The sequence below is a fragment of the Etheostoma cragini genome, chromosome 21, assembly GCF_013103735.1.
Source record: "Etheostoma cragini isolate CJK2018 chromosome 21, CSU_Ecrag_1.0, whole genome shotgun sequence".
Taxonomy (NCBI): Eukaryota; Metazoa; Chordata; class Actinopteri; order Perciformes; family Percidae; genus Etheostoma; species Etheostoma cragini.
In genome coordinates this window covers 7,884,990-7,907,157 of record NC_048427.1, presented here as the reverse complement: position 1 = coordinate 7,907,157, position 22,168 = coordinate 7,884,990, and the positions used below count along the sequence as shown (strand labels likewise).

The window sequence follows — 22,168 nt, the reverse complement described above, 5'->3', positions numbered from 1 at the left end:
AAGTGGGTTGACTTACAGTTGTGTGTGCTACTATAGGCAGGTTTTACACGTATCTAACCAATCACATGTCAGCAGTTATGTTTGGTTGCAGGGAAACTGCAATCAACAGAATGCATTGCACTTTTGAATAAAAAAGGTAAGCACCCTTTTTTAATGTGAGTGGATAGGCTGCATCTTATATCTTATAACTTATTACACTTATTGAATAGCTCCTCAACTCCTTGGTCCTGTGCCTCCTTGGTGGGACGCAAGGAAGGGAGACAAGTGGAGAACTTGAGGAGGCAATTTAAGGGCTATGAGATGCACCGTAGGCTGAAAAAGGTGAGTGAAGTTTAAAGACCCAATCAGTGTGTTTTTATTAACTAAACAAAATGCATGCCATTCACAATTTGACTTGTCATTTTGCACTTGTCAATATGTTTGATGCTGCTTCCCTGCTCTCTACTACCAGCATGTTCATGATTCATTTTCATTATTTGAAGTATTCTTAGTAAGAAGAAAAGCAGAAGAAAGGTATGGTTGAATAGGGTTGTAAACAATGCAAATGTTTTTTTTAGGCTGCTTAGCAAAGGTTTGTGTCTACCTCTGTCTTCTTCTTCTCTGTGTTGGTTCCTCTCTTTAGAAGCTAAGGACACCTCACTGTGCAGCTCATAGTTGGTTGCTCTGGGGATATTCTTTGTTGCTGCACCATTGCAAATAGAGTAAAAACAGGTTTACTGTCTACACATCCAGCTAATATAAATCATTTAAGGAAAGATTATACTGTGGGCGGTTTATAGCTTGACACTTCACCAGTTCTTTACCTGTGATATGTAACACAGCACCGCTTGATTGTTTCCCAGCAGTGTTCTCAGCTGTGCAGATATACGTCCCGGCATCTCCAGGTGAACACTGAGTCACAGTCAGACTGGCAACACCATTTTTGAAGGATGTATTTGAGTGCACCTCTTCCCCTATATGACAAAATGACAATAGGCAAACATGTTTTTGCTGTGGAGGATGATTATAAAAAAAAAAACCTTTTAAATTCAGGATATTGGGCTTTAAACCTTTCTCATAATGGTAGGTGTAAATTTTTAAAGGTTTGGTTATCAGCCTTTTACCATTGTGTAGCCAGGAAATGCTCAGAGGTCGACTTCCTGTGATAACACCTTGAAAAGTAGCATTGCTTCCTTCAAAAACTGCACAGTCCCTGAGTGGTTCTTTGAAGCGAGGTGATTCAAGCGCCTGCAGGGTTCTCAGCCTGGAATCTAAGCAGAGGGGTGAAGTTCAGGACAGTGGGGTTTCTTCATTTTCAGACATTGAAAACTTAACACATCAGTGTTTCCTCTACCACTGACCAATCAAAAGGAGTCATTAGTGAATTTTTCAGTAAAGAGTTGGGGGGCTTTTCCACTTCAGGCCTGATCTAACTGATATCTATATCTCTAGATGATTTTCAAATGCATTGTGTGGTAGATGCAAACGTAGTCAAAAATGAAAACGTTAAAACTGTAGACTGGTGTGGGTGTGTGGTTTTACCCCCAGGCAGAACAGTTTTAAGTTTCAGTTTAATCAGTTACCTGCTGTCGTATCTATTGGAGTACAGTTGTGAGTGCATGCCTGGGGAAATTGACATGGAGTTAACAAGATTTTCCCACCACATGTGTGTTTGAACACGTGTATTTACATACATCTAATATATATATATATATATATATATATATATATATATATATATATATATATATATATATATATATATATATATATATATATATATATATATATATATATATATATATATATATATATATATATATATATATATATATATATATAAGAGAAAGGGAGAGAGAGAGAGAGAGAGAGAGAGCTGCCCCCAAACTATTATTTTGAGAAGTAACCAACTAGCCCTAGGTGAGTTAACCATGTAATATGCAATCTAACAGATCCCAGTACTCGTTGATAGGCCTTTGCAATGCCTTCATGCAAAGGATTCAAGTTAAAGAAGTTCAAATTAAAGTATGAAGCACTTTAAGGGGCTGCAGCAGGCTGAGGCCCAGGATGGGGTGTTTCTATGTTGCAATATGAGTCCATTTCATTTACATTAAAAAAACTCACACATTAAAAAGTTGTCCTGTTCTTCCAATCTTTACCTGTTGCTGATAAGACTCCCAGTTTGTTGTTTCCCATTAACGTCCTGTTACTGGTATCCAGTCCATCTTCCAAACCTTTCTGCTTCTCCACATCGAAAGTTCTGGCTTGAGGCTTGAGGGCCAACCGGAAAGTAGAAACAAAAGTCTTTGGCTTCCCACCATTATAGCTATCCTTATCCATCCCTGGGTAAAAATTATAACCAGACTAGTTTCAGATAGTCAGTCATCAGTCGGGCCTCCTCTTCCTTTTTTGGTTGTGGTGTGTTGTGGTCTTCACTCACACATCCTCTGAGATGCTAACAGGAGGAGCCTCTGCTTTCAGGCTTCTCTGAAATCACAACCCACCCTCAGTCCCACACAGGAAACAGGCCTTTTTTTTCTTCCCGGAAGGCCAGTAAAAACACATGTGTCCAGCCTAATGTCCCTCTGCACAAATAACAGTAGGAGAGAGATACATGTGATAAAAAAACAAAAGAAGAAAGGGTGTGGAAGAGAAAAACATTCAAGCAGAAAAGAAACAGACGGCACTACGGTGGATAGTGATAAAAGAAACACCAAAGAGAAATATATTGCATGTTTTACCTCGTGGTTCCACATGTGTCCAGCCTAATGTCCCTCTGCACAAATAACAGTAGGAGAGAGATACATGTGATAAAAAAAACAAAAGAAGAATGGGTGTGGAAGAGAAAAACATTCAAGCAGAAAAGAAACAGAGGGCACTACGGTGGATAGTGATAAAAGAAACACCAAAGAGAAATATATTGCATGTTTTACCTCGTGGTTCTCTTCATAAAACTACACCCCACAGTCTTGTTTTGCTGTTTTACCCCCTGTTAACACCTATTTCCAGTAGGTTGAGCAACACTGTCAGTCACCACAGGAATCAAGAAGAGCCTGTGGAGCAACTTTTCTGTGTGCATGTACTCTGCTGTGCAACAGACAATATGAAGTGAAATCACTGACAGGAAAACTTTAAATTTCCAGGGGTTGGGCTTCTTTGAATGAAATTGGAGAAGTCAGGGGCGGCGCCAGACATTATAAACATATAGGGTAATGCTGGTGTGAATACGAATATTTAGCTGACAAATCGACATTTAATTCCAGCGCATAATGATCTAAGATTATGTAATTGCATATCATGTTACCAACGAAAGTAACTGTGGCTTCCATACTCGGAATTGAACATTAGGCCAACGGAAGAAAATCTACTAATTTAAACTAGATGTATTCAGGGAATGACATGGTCGTAATAACAGTAAAGGCAGCACAGAAGAGCTCCTGTGATAATGTAAGCATGTCTTAGGGTCTCTTATCCCACCCACAGTTACTCTTCATACATTAACACACATCCTGGACTATTATTCCTGGCCATTGCACATAACATACAGTACATACTGTGAACATGTGCCCATCCCCTGATCAATACTTTTGCAAACCATGCACAAACTGTACAGCCTACAGTTACATTTTACCTATTTGTTATGTTGTCTTTTTACATACCCCCAGCCTACATTTTATGTAATGAATCTATTCTGTGGTTATATCTTGACTGTAGCACTTGTGTTATTGTTTATTCTTTTTGAATATATTTATTGTTCAGTGCATTGCAAACTTGCTTGGCAATGAATCTGATCCTGATTCTGAACCTATAGATGCCGATATTGCCCCTAGTAACATAACTTTTGCTCCATTGATTTGTCGGTCCAATCAGAGAGACTGAAAGGGGTCTTTTAACTCGCTGCTGATGAAAGATGCACTGGCGGTGTTCGACATCCCTCCTACTCAAAAAACAATATTCCATCATATCATTTAAGACATGTATTTACCGTTTTATTCATATATTATGCTGCTTTTTGAACACAAGACTTTTGTAAACTCCTTTTGAGCACCAAAACAATTGAGTGTAGGTATGCTTTCACAAGAGATTATGAGAAACATTTCTGCTTTGGCCAAGTCTTTAAATGTTGCTCTGGTATCATTTTCGGCGCCTCTATACAGAAAGCTGAGTTGGTTCGGAATATTTTGATGTGAAATGTATGCAGAAAAGTTATATGCAAATACCCTTAAAAAGAAAATTCAAGAAAAAAAGTGCCCTTAGACCTCAGACGGTTAAAAACCAAAAGGATTTGGAAGACATTTGGGGCACACCCCATCCCTCAAACCCCATTCCGCCCCTGAGTAAATTCCACATGTAAATGAGGCATCTTTAATCCTATTGATTTAGGAATAGACGCATAGCTGCTGGTTGGGGTGTGTCTCCAAGGTGTGCTCTCATTAACCTTTTGTTGCATGAGCCTTAACTACAGACTGCTTTTCTCTTATCTGTATTCTAAACAAGTGAAGATGGTTAAGAGATTCGGAAAAGCTGTTTCACTCAAGGTCCTTTAAAGCCTCACTGACTTTTATTTTACTTTACAATATGTGAATCAAACATTTCATCTCATGGGTATAGTCTTATTTTTGGCTGTTGCTCCTGGAGCTTTACTTTTGTTTTGTTAGTGAAATAATTTCACTTTATAGGATAAATCAATTACATTCAAGTTGTACTCTGGTCACAGTTACTGTATTATATTGATATTAATCAATGAGCTTCTTACAATGTGTCTTAACACACTACACATGTACTTTTTACACAATTATGAATGCATACGTATATGTTTGCATGTAGTTTTTTTTTGTTTGTTTAAGAAACCATTTAAATTTGTTTCTTGTGTAAATATGCTTTTTTACATTTATTTTACTTGCTTACATTACTTTGCATTAAATATTGAGCTTGTTAAGTTTCTCTTTCATGACTGCTTATATAGTTTAGCATTGAAAGGTGGAATTTAAATAGACAATCAATGTATTTGTGGCTGATTAGTTAATCAAACAAACCAAACGATTATTGTGTAACACACTCACAATGCTACAACCACAATAATTGTGGTTGCGTAATACTTTTTCTAAATGCTACAAAAGAATCAAACAGAGGAGTTACTATGGTGTGGTTTTAAATAAACACATTTCACTCCATGGTGGTGGTGCGAGAATGTCAGGAAACAGTTACATGGACCGGTATGCGTAAGTTGAACCACGGATTGGAAGGCACATCATTTACGTACTTATAGACTACAACCATGTCCCCTGGCGCCAAAAACATGTTGATTGTTGATCCACACATGGCCTAAAGCTTAACAGTTTACTGATACGCAGACATTTAATGTGAATTCCTCTGCAGAAGCTGCAGAAAGGTACTAAGTTAGTCTTTAGCACAAGTTTACTGGTGTTATTGTTTTCTCCATCATGGTCAGATTTCCCCCCCGCCTTATTTATGTGGTACACCAAAATCAATTACTAAAACGTTGGTACAAAAAAGTCTTGCAAATTGTACATGCATGTCTTTCTTGCATTCTTTCTTTCTTTTCCCCTAAAATCTAAATTTTACATTTCTACGGCACATTCTGGTGTTAACCAAACGTTGCCCCGATATTTAAACTGTGTTTTGGATTAGTAGAGCAGTATATAGGGAGTTTATTCCTACTCTTCTTTACATTTATGTTAACTGATGAGTCAGATCTGAAATGTGTAAATATAATAAAAGAACATCAAAACACATGACATCGTCCTTGAAAAATGTAGTGGTAGTAGCAGTAGTAGTTGTAGTAATAGTAAATGAAGCACCTTTAATCCTATTGATATGGGAATAGAAACAATAGATACATACTGTAGCTGCTGGTTGGTTGTGTCTCCAAGGTGTGCTCTCATTAACCTTTTGTTGCATGATCGTTATCCACAGACTAGTTTTCTCTTATCTGAGTGAAGATAATCAACAGATTCTGAAAAGCTGTTTCACTGGAAAAATGTGGACCTACCACTGATTTCAGCTCCTCTAAACTGTGGCACATTTTTTAGAAACCATGTGGCCATGAGCCACATAAGGTAAAATTCATAATGATAATAACTTAAAATATAAGTGCATTCATTTGGACCTTTCCACTGTCAGTATTGTTCAAATAGCTTATATGTTATCATTCCACAAAGTACACTAAAGTAAACCCACGAGTCCACCCCTTTCCTAAACAAGTATCCTCATCAGAAGGAAGTCATACGAGGGTTTGACCAAGTCTTGTGGAATTCAAAACAGGAAAAGCAAAGAGTGGGAAGGGCTGCGAGTGCTCCAACTATGGTAATCATATTGCTTCCTGTTCCCATGAAGTCATCAAAGATATGCAGACTCTGTGTTAGCCTGTTCCCACAAACTCCATTAAACACATGCCATGCTCCATCACTCCATTAAATTGGAGTAATGTCAACGCAAATGCTGAACCCATTTGTTCGTTTAAGAAAGTTAAATGGGGCCCTCTTTGGTTGCAGAATTGAGCGACTCTGTGAACCAGCATTGATGGCTAAACAGAAGATGGTCAAATCAAGACCACAAAAATCCTAATTAAACTTTAAAAATAACCAGATAGATTATATTTTAAGATGGTGAGAACGGATGCAGACTCAACTGCACTAATCCTAAATGTTCTTTTTCTCTTCAAGCATTATTCATTTGCAGGCAAATAAGAAGAAGTAGATAAGGCTTCACGGACAGAGAGAGTCAGTAATGAGCAGAAAAAAGATAAAACCACACACTTGTGTACACTTAAATGACTTATCCTGTAACAGATAAACTAGTCTCTGTATGTCCTTTAAATAATTAACTCATAATAACTGAGTCTGTTTTGTCATGATCTGTCCCCTCACATACATTCAAAGAGCTCACTGGGAGTCCATGGTTTAATGAGGACAGGGTAAAAAAATGAATTTCTGATGTTATGTCGGAAATTAGAAAGCAGCATGGTCCTTCACAGCCTGATGCACTCTGGCTTGAGCTCTGAGAAAGCAGAAAAACACTGGACATAGAGGAAGACACAAATGGATAGAAAAAGATGTGAAGAACGGAGGGAACTGGCAGTGGGCAATGTAACAAAGATAATTGTGCTGCAGCCAGAGGCCTCAGTCCTTTTCCAGCTGTTGGAGTTGGGTCAGGCTGCCTGCAGCTGCTCCATATGTTGCTGGAGAAGCTTCTGGGGAAGAGCTCGGTCCTCAAAAGAATGGAAGAAGCCCAGAAGCGAGTTCCAGTAGTCACACAGCTCCAAGTGCTCAGACACGTTGAGCTGTCACAGAAAGAAACTGCCTTTCTGTTTCTTCATGATTAATCTTTCATATTTTCTTGTTCTTTTTCTGTATGTTTATCAAATATTTTGTGTGATTTACTGGCAGAGGTCATCCCCTGTTTGAATAGTGAAGTTAAATGTAAAATTGACAGACCAAAAAAATCTAGATACAGTATTGGGGGTTTGTATTGAAACAAATGTTTGAAAAACGTTCTGCCTTTACCATCTTCATCTATACTAATTGGATAGATAGATAGATAGATAGATAGATAGATAGATAGATAGATAGATAGATAGATAGATAGATAGATAGATAGATAGATAGATAGATAGATAGGCACTTTATTTATCCCCAGGGGGAAATTCAGGACCCCAGTAGCTTAAAGACATCACACACAACATACACATATCATATAGCATATAGTATCAGATAGCATATCATGACAGGATGAGAAAATGACAAATCCACATGCATAATATGGACAATAAAAGAAAAGCTACTAAACGTAAAATAAATAAATAAAAATCTAGATGAATGTACTAAGGGATGTACAAGCATGAGACGCTTAATTCAGTATGCATGGTAAGGTGCTCTATGAGAATGTGTGTCATGGTGCTAGTGCAAACATGTCCAAAAGTGCAAGGATAAAGTCTAGAGACCAGCATTAAATATGGACAATATAAAAGAATAATGGAGACATAGTAATATGAAAACAGTAGACACTAGGATAGACACCAAGTTATCATTAGAAGTTTGAAGTAATAAGTTTACAGCCATTGTTCACATTTTAAGTTAGACTTCCCTTAGACTAATTACTTGCAGCTTTTCAAGAATGGCGTTTATTAAATTACAACAACAACAAATATGTGACAACACAACCAACTACTATTTTTCTGAGTAACTGAACACATGTAAGTCTTCTCCCATGATGCCAATCTTTTGGCTTTTGTTTTGACCCTTTAGCAATCTTTTAAACCTGCAATGGTGTATTTAAAATGAAAGTCAGAAACAGAGAAACAACATAAAGTAATTTTCAAAACAAGTTCATCTATTGCGTCAATATTCACTTTATATTTCTGATGTATATAGAGGCTACTACTTGATATTAAGATGATCATATTTTACAGTAGGCTACTATTTGCACTGCATCAACGCTACTATTCAAATGGTCTAACAGGGACTATATGTTTTCATGAGATATGTCAATTTAAATATTATCAGGCCACCTGTTTATTTGCATAAAGTCATGTGCTTGGACACACTCACTACTGAAGTACAGTTGCTCAGCCTGTACCTCTTCACACCTAGACTGAGGACCAATTGCTTCTCACTCCTTTGCTCATTTATCTTCTTATGTAGTAAACAAAAAAAATTAAAAAAGTCCTGACAATGTGCTCGTTTGGCGGTGTCAAATGTTGCTTCGTTTTCTTCAATTTGCTCTTTTTGGTGAGTAATGTGGGTATTTCTGTAAATGAATGAGCAAGTGTTGGGGACGGCAATATTTGATGAACATTGATGATTCTAAAAACAAATGGGCTAAATTAATGTGTGGTAGTAGTAGCGTTAGAACATAAAAAAGAAATCAAACTACTTCAGATTTTTTCCTAAAGTGTTATCCAGTATTTAATTTTTGGTTTGATGTGAGTAGTACATTGAATTACTCACACATGGCAAAAATGTCCCACCTACGTCTTTATATACAAAATCTATCTCTTCCTCCCTTCAATGATGTAGTTCAACACTGCAGATTGCACTTATGTTCAGCTGTTTAATTTGTTTTTCAGGCATCTGGAGTCACTCTCATCATCATCGGAGTACAGCAACACTTGACTTACTCGCGGATGGGAACTTTTGCAGGGCGCGGCCTGATTAAAATGGCCATAGTCCTCATTGCAGTGGGTTCCACCATAGCCCTCGTCTCCCTCTTGGGCCATTTGGGGGCATTCTTTGATAAATATTCTATGGTGGCTTGTGTAAGTAACATACAGTAATGCACCATAATGAAATAAATGCATTATAATAGATTTGAATAAATATCTGTGGAATAAATTTGGGAGGATGTTGGATGTTGATATTTCCTACATTAAAATGTGTCACTTACAGTTTTTGAAGCCATATGGGACATGACTGACCTCTAACACTGCTCACTGTGTTTCTTTATGAACTAGTTCATCAGCATCCTGATCATCATTATCATTTTGGAGATACTCACAGGGGCTGTCTTTTACGCATTTCGCAGCAGGGTGAGACACTCAAATCCTGAGATCAAGGTCAAAACATAAACCCTTGTGTTGTCTTCCCGTCTACCACGCAACTTTTAGTTTTTTTCTGGATCAAAATTTTAAATGAAAACTTTTTTTCAACCTTTTGTTGTTCTTTTTCAACCCTTATCAATTTCCCCCAATGTTATTTTTCAATGTATTTCCATTTTTTTGTCACTATTTGATGTTTTTGTTGATTTTTTCAGCGATTTCTTTGATGTTTTTGCAGATTTTTCCAAAACGTTTGTCACTTTTTTAAAGAAATAATAAAGTTCTTATTTCCTTTTTTTCAAATGCCATAAAATTAAACAAAACACCAAAATTCAATTAAAGTAGTAAACTGCTCATTTAGTTAGTCACCTGTGTAGTAATGGTTGTAGGGAACAATCCGTGTTAGTTTCTTTGACAATTTGTTTGAAAGAAACTCAAATTTCTGAAATAGAAACGTTGTAAAAATGGGTCAAACTCGCCCCGAGGACAACAGGAGGGTTAACAATGCCAGGGCACATAAAACGTTGTTTAACATTACAATAAGTAAAGCTCTGGTGTCAGTATTAAAGCCATTTTAATCTTCTTTGTTATCTCTGCAGACTGTTGTCCTTAAGGGTGCTAAAAGTGCTTTGGACTACAACAGCAGAACACAAAGGGTGATCCATGAATACAGCCCGGAGAAGAGACACACCATAGACCAAATTCAGGAAAAGGTGACACGTAAAGATTTATGTATTTGATATATCATTTCAAAAGTGGATTTTTCTCTTTTTTTTCTATAACAATATGCACATGCCCATATGTACAGTACATTGTATTGCTTTTACAGTGCACCATGAGTAAAGAGATCCATAAACACTAGTGCACTCTAGATGTATTATAACTAGATGTACTGTAATATGAACTATGTTGCAGTTCAAATGCTGTGGCGCAAACAGCCCCTCTGACTGGTCCAGCAGTATGGGCTGGGTGAACCATGATGCCGTGCCAGATTCCTGTTGCGTGGAGAAGAGTCAGGGATGTGGAAAGAACAAGAACAAAATACACAAAACGGTCAGCTGGGAAATTTCATTTCAAGTTTACATCCATTTCATTTTTAATTTCTGTGAACAAAGGATTGAAGAGTGTGCGATGAAGTGTATTTTATGACTTACTTTATGGTTGTGCTCCTCCTCAGGGTTGTATCACGGCCATCAGGATCTTTGTGTTGAAAAACCTGGTGTGGGTCGGTGCGGTCTGCATTGCTCTTGGAGTCTCAGAGGTAAATACTGTAAATACCTGATAAATCAAAATGCCATATATGTTTCTTAAGAAAAAAAAAAAACATGTATACTTCCTGCTTTATTTAGTGATTTATTAAATTATCTGTACGCTATTTTCAGCAATTTGCATGTGAAAATATATTTATGTAGGTAATGGTAATGAAGACATTTGAAAAATAAGTAGAGGATGGCATGAATGATAATGAAGCCTATTTCATCCTGTTTGCCCCAGGTGGAGAAATACAGAATTAATTGATTTTACAGAGAGAGAAAAGAACCTTTTTGACCTGTCTTTGAGTTCATTTGCTGCCAGTAACTCGTGACCTTTTTACCTATTACAGGTTTTTGGAGTAGTTGTCGGAGTGTGCTTGTGCATAAAGTTAAAAAAAAAAGACTATGAAGATGTAAGCTGATGTAAACTGATGCATCTCCTGCGCTCCCTCGTCACGGCCAAGAACTAGCCAACGTCCCATCACGTATTTGATCTATTTTATTTGCTTGTCCAGTGTATGATTTTTTCAAATGTGACATTAATTGTTAAACAAAAGTTGCATGTACTTGTACGTGTGTGCAGTAAATAAATTGTAACCAAAAAAGTTGTTAGCCTGGGCTACATAAAGATTAAACATGTAGTTCACATGAATGAATGTCATCGATATGTTTGAAAACAACTAAAAGATGACTTATTGCTACTTTCATGCTTGCCAACTGTGACCATTTTAACAAGTTATCTGACAAATTGAATTTTTTTTGTCTATTGGTCTAGCCTATGTCATTGAAACACCTCTTATAATAGTCTCATGTTTAAATTTCATGATACTATGAATATTTTAAATAAATGTGTGATACATTCTGGCTGAGTGATTCAATTAGCATTTTTAATTTTGGCATATGACCTTTTGATCTTTTGAGCTAATTTTGAATGTAAATTACCAGTGAACAGTTTAGCGGGGACTTAATCTATATCAACAAAATTTCCCTTTCGGTATTGCTCAGGTCAAATAGAATGCTCCATTTTACCTGACTGCATTAGCTAAACTGGCACAAGAAATTAAGCCAAAGTGGGAGATTTTTTTCTAAAGTAAAACCTGCATGTTTCTTGGCTACCAGCTACTATGCGCCGCTTATCTATTTATATAGTAAAATACGTTTCCCAGAAACCCAGTACGGGAAATCGGTCCGCTCTCAAAATCGGTCCGACTCTAGCAAACCCGTATAAGCATGAAAAGTAACGTGTACGCCAGACACCCAGAAAGCTGACAGAAAAACACTGACAAAAGTTTGTCAGCAACATATACACTCAAAGGTAAAGGAACGTTTCATTGCTTAATTATTTACGGCCACCACCAGTCTTAATATCTGCTATGTTACAAAACACACAAGCTAGGCTAGCTAAGCTAACAGACTGTGTGTGTAGCTAGCATTTAGCCCATTAACTGTAATATTAACGTTATATTAAGTCAACATACGTTAACTCGACTCCAGCTAGCTGTCTGGCTGAATATTGTGGAAACTGTATTACTGTGAATTAAGCAGAAGTACACACTATACTGCTTAACTTACCTTTACAAAAGTAGCAAGTAAGTGACAGAGGTTTTCATTATTGAGTTAATTGTTGAAGTTATCCTTTCTAAATGGTCTTTTTTTCTAGCTTCATTTATTTGAGCAGCATGTCAGAGGCTTTAATCAGGAGAATACAGGAGCTGGAGGCAGACCTGAAGAAGCTCAAGTCCCAGCTGAAGGAGAGGAGAGACGCTGGAGATGATCTATCTCCTATTGAACACACAGACTGCAGACCTGATTCTAATACCAGCAGCAGCAGAAAGGGTAAGAAAGCAGGCAAAGAGCGTCCTTTTGACTTTTCCGCCCAGCCTCGGCGCCATGTGGCCCTGCGGCTGGCTTACCTGGGATGGTCCTATCAGGGGTTTGCAGTTCAGGAGAACACTGACAACACTGTGGAGGCCCGAGTCTTTGAGGCTTTGCTGAAGACGCGGCTGATACAGGACCGACAGAGCTCCAACTATCATCGGTGTGGACGTACTGATAAAGGAGTCAGTGCTTTTTCCCAAGTGAGTTCACTGAGACTCAAATTATATTAAAATGACTACATAGGGAGATTATAACTACATGAATGGTGCTTGAGTGTGTTGCTCCAAAATAAATCAAAAACACTTTAATGGTTGCATACATTAACACTGTTCTTCTCCTCAGGTCATAACTATTGATGTACGCTCCACGCAATTTTGTGGAGGACCTGGCGTCACCGTCCCTGAACATGTTGATGTTAGTGCCAAAAATAAAGCTACTGGCCCCGAGCTTCCATATGTGAAGATGCTGAACAGAGTCCTGCCCCCGGACATTAGGATCTTGGACTGGGCGCCAGTAGCAGAGGGCTTTAGTGCACGCTTTGACTGTCAGTCCCGCACGTACCGGTACTACTTCCCTCGCGGATCCTTGGATGTAACGCTGATGGCAGATGCTGCAAAAAGGTTGGTGAAGCCTAAAAGTGATGAACACTGATGTCCCCATTCAAAGTCACAGTTCTGATTTTAGGGCTTCTTAACACCCAACAGATACGAGGGCACTCATGACTTTCGCAACCTTTGCAAAATGGATGTGGGCAACGGAGTTCTGCAGTTTGAGAGGACCATCTTGTCAGCATCAGTCAAGCCGGTGCAGCCTCAGCACATCAACAGCACAAATCAAAATGATCTCTTTATATTTGAAATCAAAGGACTGGCCTTCCTTTACCACCAGGTATCAACAGACACTCACTTAGTGTTTTTCCCCTCTCTGTTTTTTACAACTCCGCTTAGCAAAACAAAAACAATATGTTAATTTCAAGCCATTGTATCCTTGTAAAGTAGTTTATAGAGTATAAATACAATATTTTGTTTCAGTAACAGTAAGACTGGTTTAGGCTTGGTCTTGTAGAGCTAATTTGAATACTTTGTTAATGATATTTGCAGTCTCTAACTAGGGCGAAATTCCTGTTGTGTTATGCTGCAGGTACGATGCATGATGGCACTGCTTCTCCTGATTGGGCAGAAACTGGAAGCCTCGGACATAATAAATAAGCTTCTGGATGTTCAGAGTAACCCCAGGAAGCCCCAATACAGGTGACTGGACTGCTGTCATAGAGGTTGTGCATTGTGTTTTCTTTGGTTTTACGAGAAGTCGTCAGAAGCGACGAACTTTATTATTTACAAACTGGGAAATTACTGTGTACCAGCAGTAAGGTACAAGAACATGCTTACACATAGAAAGTACAAGGAATGTACTAAAAATAATGAATAAAAAATAAGATAACATAAAATACAATAGCAGAACACCTACCCAAAAATTATTCTAAGAGAAATAAAAGAATGTACATACATACATGTGTAGAATACAAACTTATAACAAAATAGAATGTGAAAATATATTAATATGAAGTAACCAGTTTGCAAATAGCATAATAGTCCAATATCCGTGCGTCATCGAAGCTGTCGGAGCCTTATAGAGAAGGTACTCCGCTGGTGGACCAGTGTGTAGTATAAATAATAAATCTCCTGTGAAAACAAAATCCATATTAGTAAAAACGACACATTTAAAGCAATATGAATCTTTCTTAAAGATCTCCCTTCTTGTCTCTAGCATGGCAGTAGACTACCCGCTGGTGCTGTACGACTGCCACTTTGAAGGTTTGAGCTGGAAACAGGAGTGTGAAGAGGTGAACCACGTCCTGTCTGCACTGCAGCACCACTGGACCCAGAGTGCAATCAAGACCCACGTCGTCCATGGGATGATCCAGGGTTTGGAGGCCATAGGTGAGATGTTCAGAGAGATGAACAGACCCTGACTACATCAACAATTTCAAGATTAGCCTGTTAAATGTAATCATAAACCTGATTATCCCTCCCAAACCCCGTGTTTGGTGTCCCACCAATTTCTCAAACCAAAGTTATACCCTTGCTCACATCCTTATGTATCCTTTCAATACTTTGCTTAGACCCAGTCTATTGTACACATCAAAATGTTGGACAAGTATAAATTGTTTCACTTCTCTCCATCCACAGGTGGTGTGTCCTCTAATCATTGCTGGCTAGTAGAAGGCAGCAAGCAGAGAAACTACAGGCCCCTGCTGGAGCGTCCATGCTGCGAGAGCCTGGAGTCCAGAATAAACCATTTTGTCAAAAGAGGCAGGCTGGAGCAGGAGGAAGGGGAGAATGGAAGTGAAATGGTCCACAGAGGGAAAAGGTCCAAACATTCCCACGTCTCCCCCAGTCTGCCAGTTTCTTCAGAGATGCCAGTGTCAAAACAAAGTACAGATCAAAAAGCAGAAGATTAAAATTTTTTCTCCAGGAGAATGGACTTGGCACAATATATTTTGTAGTAGAAAACATTGTATTTACATTTTATTTCAGGAAACGTATTCACATTTTCATTCATGCAAATCTTTATGTTGCTTTGAAATAAACACATTCTTGGAGAAAGTAGCAATCGTCGAGTTTGGTTTTTAACACAGTTGTAACGTTAGCACCTCAAGTTGTGAATGGGAACTCGGAAATTAGCTAGGCGGAACTAACTACCAAGGTAAGAGATGTAGGAAGATTTTTGAGGTAGCGCTTGTCAAGCTAAGAAGCTAGGTCGTAGCAATCAGTTGAGTACAAGTCAGAGTTACAGACTACAATATCCAGCGACAGGACTGTTTCTAACATTTTCATCTGACTGCATGTTTGATAGGACGGAGTAGAAATGGCCGCGGCTTCGTTTTATTGCATATTTGTGGTCGTTTTGACCTGATCAGTACTTGTGCTAACGTTAGCTTTTTTTAGCAATCCTGGTTGTTTACTGCACTAGCCCAGCCACTGTGGCTCTGCACGGGTTCCCACTGTACATTCAGTTGATTTAAGGAGTATCACACGTTTACGAGGTAAATACATAACAGGAGTCTTCGTGGATAACGGTAACAAAACAACGGAAATTTCAGGGTTTATTTTTATGTTTAATCAAGTATAACTTTAAAGCTGTCAAAGCAACCCAAGGTTGCTCGTGGTACATTAACTGGGTGTAGCTTAGCACCTCCACAGAAGGGGGCGTGCTGTTCTAGAAAGTGTGTGAGTGTGAGGTTTACTGTTTATAATTTATGTATGGCCTGATTATTTGTCAATTCCTTTTACGTGTTTTGTACTGTCTGGTAGTAAGAAGTTCACTAACATTTCTAGGTTTCATAATTCCTTTTTTTGGTATTGCTCTTATTCAAAAACAAAAACAGCTTAAGCACATCTACAAGTTGCTCTTTTATGTCTTTGCTTCAAGATGTTCCTGGTGGGGCTGACGGGAGGGATTGCCTCAGGGAAAAGTGCAGTGTCTTCAATGCTGCGGGAGCTGGGGTGCCCCATCATTGATGCTGATGTTGTGGCCAGGAAAGGTAGGTGAATGTCTCTCCCTGCAAACTATTTAGAATTACAAAGTGGATACAAATTCAGTTGGAATACCAGTCCCAACCATCATCCAGCCGCACCCTCAAATAAATAATAGACATAAAATGTCTCACATCACTGACTAATAATGTTTATTAATATTCTGAAATGGACATAAAGAAGGTGGGCCTGTAGGAGGTTCATTAAGGCAACCGCTTGGAGGGGTATGAATCATGACGGCTTCCTCTGCTGACGGCAGGGATGATGGTGTAGTTATGTGGTGAAGATAAAAAGGTCACAGAACAAGGTGAAAAGTGCACAGCGGCATGTAGGAGAAAAATACAAGTCATTAGGCTAAATATTGAATTAAACTGGTCATTGAGTCTGTAATATAATGTTTTTTTCTACCTTTCCCTCCTATGTAATTTTGCACGTTTGCCATTTTTAAATGTCTTATTCTCACTGGTTTTGTCTATCATTTTGGATCACAGTTGTGGAGCCGCACACTCCTGCCTATTCTCGCATTGTCCACCACTTTGGGCCAGAGATCCTACTCGAGAACGGGGAGATCGACAGGCAGAAGCTGGGTCAGCTCATTTTCGCCAACGAGGAAAAGAGGAAGCTGCTGAACTCCATCACTCACCCAGAGATCCATAAAGCAATGCTCAAAGAGATCCTGTTCTACTTTCTCAGAGGTGAAGGAGCACGTAGCAGGGCTGGACTGGAACAACAAAATACTTTATTATTATACTGTGCGCGAGATTCAATTTTGAGAATGTAATGCTCAGCATGTATCAATATATCCAAAGCAAGTAATAATAATAATAATAATAATAATAAAAAATAATAATAATCTTTTTTTATAGAGCACTTTTCAAAAACAAGTTACAAATTGCTTTAACAAGTGTAAAAACAATAATAACCAAGAGACAATATTACAAAAAGACAAAAGCATGAAAACATTGAAAGACTAAAATGCAGCTAAATATGAAATTTGTAAAATGCAATAAAATAAAAGGGTTAAAGTAAAGTCAAATAAGATCGGGAAAGGCCCTCCTATAAAAGTAGTGTACTATGTTACGCAAGCGATTTTTTCCAAACGTGGGAATTAAGAACATGGTTGCAAGTATAAATGTACAAGACTGTATAGACCAAAAAACAAAACTGTCCTAACTTTTAAATCAATTATTTAAGCCAAAAATTCTTACATTTAAGGGTCTCTCTTGTTTATGTGGCACCCATTGTTGCTTGCTGTACAATAGCCCTTGTTTACAAGTAAGCTCGCATCCTCAGTTGGTTTCAAGGGGTATACACACCTTTATCTTAGCCCTAGCCCTTAATGCAAAAGAGTATTGGGACAGCAATATGTCTGAACGGTGAACGAGCGAAACCTAGGGAATGGGTAAGGGGTAACATAGAGAAATGAGATTCAGCCGAAGGCTCAGTTATCGGTTACCAGGGAAAAGGGGGATAAGTTATTGAAAGTAAGCCAAGGCTGTTTTGTAGTGCAGCACTGGGCATAAAGATTTAAGGCTGATCCTCACAACGCTGTAAATTTATACAGCTTTGTGAGGATCAGCCTCAAATCTTTAAGTGTTGGCTTTAAATGAGCCAAATAGCAAGATTTTTTAGAATATTTCCAACATTTTACGAAATAGAAGGAAAAGGTCACTGAGATAGAAACAGTTTAAAAAAACAAGATCAGCAAAGATCACACAGATCTTTGCTGTAAACATTTTAAACCACAACTTTTAAAGAAATACATCACCAGCCTTGACTCCTTGAACTTGCTACATTAATTCCTTAACAACTCAAGATATCTCAAGTGCCTTAAAATAAACTTCTCACGAAGAACTTGTATGTTGTTAAATGTTGAATGTTTCACAATCCTCTTTTGTCTCCCTAGGATACCGCTATGTAGTGCTAGATGTGCCCCTTCTTTTTGAAACCAGACGCCTCACACGGTTTCTAAACCACACCGTTGTAGTTTACTGGTGAGTAACTTTCCGACATCACATTTTTGTTTACAGGTTACATTTTATTTTATTTTCATTTTTATCTATTAATTAGGCCCATTTTTGTGAGTTATTGGTTACCTCTCTCAAGCTCTCTGCGTGTGTCTTAATAGCATGAGTCACTGCCTCTGGAGTTTTTAACATGGCTGCTCCATAAATAACTTCCATTGTCGGTTCCCTTTCAGTGACCCTGCCACTCAGCTTTTGCGTCTAATGCAGAGGGACGGCCTGACCCAGGAGCAGGCCGAGCAGCGCGTGGCTGCACAGATGCCGCTCAATGAAAAGCGCGGCCTGGCCAATCATGTTATTGAGAACTCTGGCAGCCGAGAGGACACCCACCGACAGGTCCTGCGATTGCACACGAAGCTGGAGGACTCCATGGACTTCCTCTTAGTGAGGGTCATTGCTGTTGTTGCCACTAGTGGTCTGGGTGGGATACTGCTATATGCAGCCAAGTTACTTTTGTCCTAACAGAGGACAGATGAGGGGGAGAAAGAGTTTGGTCCAGTATGTGATCAAAGATGAATAGAAGCAGACAAAGGCACGTCGGGAGGGCCCGATGCAATTTACTGTGAGATTAGTTTCACAGCACCCTCAGCTACAGTTCAGTGGTGGGATGTGCTCCGATTGCAGTTAACACTGACTTACATTATTGACACAATGTGGACTGACAAATGCGGTTTAGTGTGAAGGGTTTGAATGTGCAATTTCAGTTGGTTTTACTCGAAGACATTAAAATCCAGAAGGTGACAACTTAGGCCGTACAAGCTTCCCGACGCTCTCAGTGATCAGTTTGGTGCCATAAAAACTGGCCAATCTTTTTATTTAAGTGCAGCAGTTAACACATAACTAACTAACTAAAGTTAAAACTCATTATTGTAGAATCTAAAAGATTTCATGTTACCTTTTTGTACCCCACGAAGACATCCAAATGAGACATTGTTGGTGAGAGCAAAAGAAAAGAAGGAGTAAACGGCTGTACATCCTTGAAAACTAGATGTGCAGAAGTCATTGTTTTTTTCCCTTTAATTTATTTGCAATTTCCATATTTGTATATAATATATTGCACACATTTTTAGCACAAAATGCCAGTGCTATCCCCGGCGATGACTACATTTTAAAAGATATTTTTCGATGGAAAACCATCATATAAAAAATAACGAAATGCCCAATATGAATGATTGGTTGCTTACAGAATATGTTATGGTTATATGTTAATGGCCTGTATAATGAAGATATACTGTATGAAAATGTATTTTACAATCCATTTTTAATGGGAACAGAGAGAATTTAAATGAAGTAGTAGACTTTATGTCACTGTATTTTCTTACACTTGAAGCTGCCTTCTGTAAATACAACTGTAAGTCTGATTTTGTTTTTCTGTGCACACTCACATGTAACTAAAACAACAACAACTTCTAACATTTGCGGCTTAATTGAAATATAAATTATCCAACACGATTGTTTTAAAGTAACAGCTGTCAGATGTCTATTTTAAAATGATAATGAAGAAATTAAAGGGGTTAGAGGGGTACTCCAGCAATTTAGTGTTGGAGTTGAGGGTCATGGTCAAAAGGGAAATATATAATGACATTTTGCCACTATTTTGGGGTCAAACTCCAAAAACACTAGAGCAATAATGCATGACAAGAAAAGGTGCAAATCATCACATTTGTGAAGTTTGAGAACAACAAAAACTAATTCGAATTATTTATTTTTTTGCAGTTGATCCACTAGACGTAATTGATTAATAGCCACAATAATGAAATAGGATGCATCAATCAAGTATTCTTTGCGAAAGACATTGACGTATTTAGATCCCACAGGAAAGTGTGTTCTTCAGGAGAAGACAAAAAAATGAAGTTAACGGTCAGTTGTGACGTCCTTGCTCCTGTCCACATTAGAGCTTAGGCATAACAATTCAGGCCCAGAGGCAGGCGTGGTGACATCATCCTGGCACTAAGGTCTCATGAGCCTGCCTGGCTCACTTGGCTCTGTCTAAAGCCCCTACTGGTCTGCTATTTGCTTTTATCAAGCCACAGCAGAATTAATGCAAAGTGACTCGGGCTGTGGTGGGCGGCGGGCGGTGACCCAAGACTGCATGGCTACACATATATTTTAAAACACAAAATCCCTTCCACAATGATCTTTTGCAACACGTGCATACAGTTGTCAACGTAATACACACAATCACACTGTAACACAATCCTGGGTTGTCCGTTTTTTAGTCATAATCAAGAACATGGTTTATTCTTTATTCTTAGTGGTTGCTTTCTTTAAAAAACACAACGCTGGCTCCGTCGTGGTCCAAAGGTTACTATGCTTTACTGGGCAGCCAGCTGTTCAGTGGAGATTTCCAAGTTTGCCTTTTATCCATCTCTTCCTCAGACACACAGAGGCCAGATGCAGAGCGTGGAAGGAACTCTATATATATATATATATATATATCTGTACCAGCGAGTGTGAATGCTCCAGGCCGAGATGGGTGGTGAAATCTCAGTCTGAATATAAATGGGGTTTAATTCTGAAGGTGTCGAGCTAAATGGCGAAAGTCTGAAGTTGCCTTGTTAGACTTTGTAAAAGTGCATGGATATAAGCACAACCTGCCGCTTTATAGTGTGTGGTGGGTCCTCCGCGGGAGCAGAGCAAATGATTTCCTCATGGCAGGGGGTGAAGACTTCCATAATCTCACCATCATGTTCAGAGAGTTGGCCTAGGCCCTACGGCACCACAGTGCGTGGTTTTTCATCCTTCCCCCCGCTTACTACCGTCACGGAAGGTAAAACAGCTTGGGCAAAGGCAGACAAAATAAATAGCTTTGCACCCAACTCGACTCTGGATAATTTACATTTTTTAATTATAACAATTGCATTAGTTTTGTTTTGAGTCTTAATTGTTGACTCCAGGGGTAAATTTTTCCCCACAAAATTGAAAGGACATGCTCCCCTTAGGGTAATAGGCTTTCAGTATTCATCAGTGGTTGTTAAAAGCACATCAGTTTTAGGGAATTAATAATATGTAATTATTAATTATTATTTACATGTTAAAGCCCCTACACTTCACTTCTTAGCAGCTGTGAGGATGGGACAACTTACATCTTTAGAATTCTTATTGGTAGCTTAACCTTTGCCCAGGAGTGGGAGTACATAGCCTTAAGTGGAATTCTGGAAAACAAAAATATACTAAATCATTTCTTACCCTCACACAGTCTACATCCCCCGGTACATTTACATTTTACGTGGGCCCTTTTCACAGAAGACATCTTGACATGTCACAGTAGAAAACGTGTAAACACTAAAAATTAATGATAGCAAATTCTTTTTAGCTGCTTCATTTCAGTGCTCCAATCAGGAGTGGAGCAACTTCTCAGATCTTTACTTAAAGGTGTAGTTTGTATGTTCTGTGTCCCCCGTGAGAAGTAATGACAAAGTTGCTTATAGCCAAAGACAACACGGAGGATTAAAAAAACATGATGGATTCTTTAGAAGAGGTCACTTTCCACATGCAAAGGTCGCCAGAAGACACAAGTTTCTCAACATAGCCATAATGAGAAAGACTGAGAGAGTTTTGTGGAGCTGATATTCTCAATTAGCTTTGTATCAACAAATTTAGCAATGGCTTGAATGTAACAAACGTTCATTAACATAAAAAACGTTATGCAATAAAGCTTCACGTAAAACTAGTAATACAAGTAAAAGAAGTATCAGCAGTAAAGTATTAGCAGCAATCTTCAGTCATCTATATAATATAATTACTATCACCAATGCAATGATGCATAAGCAACATTTTTGTTCTTTGTTGGAATGGATAATCTCCAAAAAGCTCAATCTTAGGAAAACATTTCCTTCTAGAATTGAGTCTTGTATCTGAGTCGTGTACAGTGGGTACGGAAAGTATTCAGACCCCTTTAAATTTTTCACTCTTTGTTTCATTGCAGCCTTTTTCCAAAAA

The 22,168-nt window shown here is 38.5% G+C and overlaps 4 protein-coding genes across 11 annotated transcripts in view; 3 read left to right on the top strand and 1 right to left on the bottom strand.

Moving 5' to 3' along the window:
* Positions 1-22,168, bottom strand: part of LOC117936491 (myosin light chain kinase, smooth muscle-like) — a 36,394-nt gene that overhangs the window by 9,204 nt on the left and 5,022 nt on the right. The window contains exons 1-5 of one of the 5 annotated variants that reach the window (XM_034859546.1): positions 2,913-3,086; positions 2,139-2,564; positions 1,104-1,250; positions 804-953; positions 584-682 (exon numbers count right to left, since the gene is read on the bottom strand). In XM_034859546.1, coding sequence (XP_034715437.1) covers positions 584-682; positions 804-953; positions 1,104-1,250; positions 2,139-2,319 — 577 coding nt within the window. In that variant the 5' untranslated portion in view covers positions 2,320-2,564; positions 2,913-3,086. Of the gene's footprint in view, positions 1-583; positions 683-803; positions 954-1,103; positions 1,251-2,138; positions 2,565-2,912; positions 3,087-22,069; positions 22,077-22,168 lie in introns of those variants that run through there. The other 4 variants (XM_034859544.1, XM_034859545.1, XM_034859547.1 and 1 more) reach the window with 4 other exon arrangements.
* On the top strand, positions 7-20,951 carry dcakd (dephospho-CoA kinase domain containing). Of its 3 annotated transcripts, XM_034859557.1 has the most exons (7): positions 7-20; positions 510-513; positions 15,451-15,712; positions 16,099-16,210; positions 16,694-16,897; positions 18,109-18,196; positions 18,403-19,525. In XM_034859557.1, exons 4-7 carry the CDS (start codon positions 16,099-16,101, stop codon positions 18,686-18,688), a joined length of 690 nt encoding a protein of 229 aa, XP_034715448.1. In that variant the 5' UTR covers positions 7-20; positions 510-513; positions 15,451-15,712; the 3' UTR covers positions 18,689-19,525. The 3 variants fall into 3 exon arrangements, with proteins under 3 accessions (XP_034715448.1, XP_034715450.1, XP_034715447.1); XM_034859559.1 differs by lacking the exons at positions 7-20; positions 510-513 and adding an exon at positions 20,606-20,951 and having other exon boundaries at positions 15,360-15,712; positions 18,403-18,610; XM_034859556.1 differs by lacking the exons at positions 7-20; positions 510-513 and having other exon boundaries at positions 15,367-15,712.
* Positions 8,554-11,652, top strand: LOC117936495 (CD63 antigen-like). The gene is made up of 7 exons (XM_034859555.1): positions 8,554-8,729; positions 9,068-9,256; positions 9,452-9,526; positions 10,135-10,248; positions 10,451-10,588; positions 10,713-10,796; positions 11,139-11,652. The coding sequence occupies exons 1-7, from the start codon at positions 8,673-8,675 to the stop codon at positions 11,208-11,210; spliced, it is 729 nt and encodes a 242-aa protein (XP_034715446.1). The 5' UTR covers positions 8,554-8,672; the 3' UTR covers positions 11,211-11,652.
* pus3 (pseudouridylate synthase 3) lies at positions 11,956-15,232 on the top strand. 2 transcript variants are annotated; one of them, XM_034859554.1, is made up of 7 exons: positions 11,956-12,103; positions 12,467-12,866; positions 13,009-13,286; positions 13,371-13,554; positions 13,807-13,916; positions 14,434-14,606; positions 14,856-15,127. In XM_034859554.1, the coding sequence occupies exons 2-7, from the start codon at positions 12,468-12,470 to the stop codon at positions 15,125-15,127; spliced, it is 1,416 nt and encodes a 471-aa protein (XP_034715445.1). In that variant the 5' UTR covers positions 11,956-12,103; position 12,467. The 2 variants fall into 2 exon arrangements, with proteins under 2 accessions (XP_034715445.1, XP_034715444.1); XM_034859553.1 differs by lacking the exon at positions 11,956-12,103 and having other exon boundaries at positions 12,468-12,866; positions 14,856-15,232.

Bases quoted from the DNA above. Each gene is read 5' to 3' on its own strand.
- dcakd (XM_034859559.1), top strand. From the start codon at position 16,099: ATGTTCCTGGTGGGGCTGACGGGAGGGATTGCCTCAGGGAAAAGTGCA. The intron at 16,211-16,693 runs GTAGGTGAATGT...TTTGGATCACAG, and splicing joins TGATGTTGTGGCCAGGAAAG to TTGTGGAGCCGCACACTCCT. The intron at 18,611-20,605 runs GTGAGGGTCATT...TCTCTTCCTCAG, and splicing joins ACTCCATGGACTTCCTCTTA to ACACACAGAGGCCAGATGCA.
- pus3 (XM_034859553.1), top strand. From the start codon at position 12,468: ATGTCAGAGGCTTTAATCAGGAGAATACAGGAGCTGGAGGCAGACCTG. The intron at 12,867-13,008 runs GTGAGTTCACTG...TCTTCTCCTCAG, and splicing joins GAGTCAGTGCTTTTTCCCAA to GTCATAACTATTGATGTACG. The intron at 13,917-14,433 runs GTGACTGGACTG...TCTTGTCTCTAG, and splicing joins CCCAGGAAGCCCCAATACAG to CATGGCAGTAGACTACCCGC.
- LOC117936495 (XM_034859555.1), top strand. From the start codon at position 8,673: ATGTGCTCGTTTGGCGGTGTCAAATGTTGCTTCGTTTTCTTCAATTTG. The intron at 9,527-10,134 runs GTGAGACACTCA...TTATCTCTGCAG, and splicing joins TTTACGCATTTCGCAGCAGG to ACTGTTGTCCTTAAGGGTGC. The intron at 10,797-11,138 runs GTAAATACTGTA...TACCTATTACAG, and splicing joins TTGCTCTTGGAGTCTCAGAG to GTTTTTGGAGTAGTTGTCGG.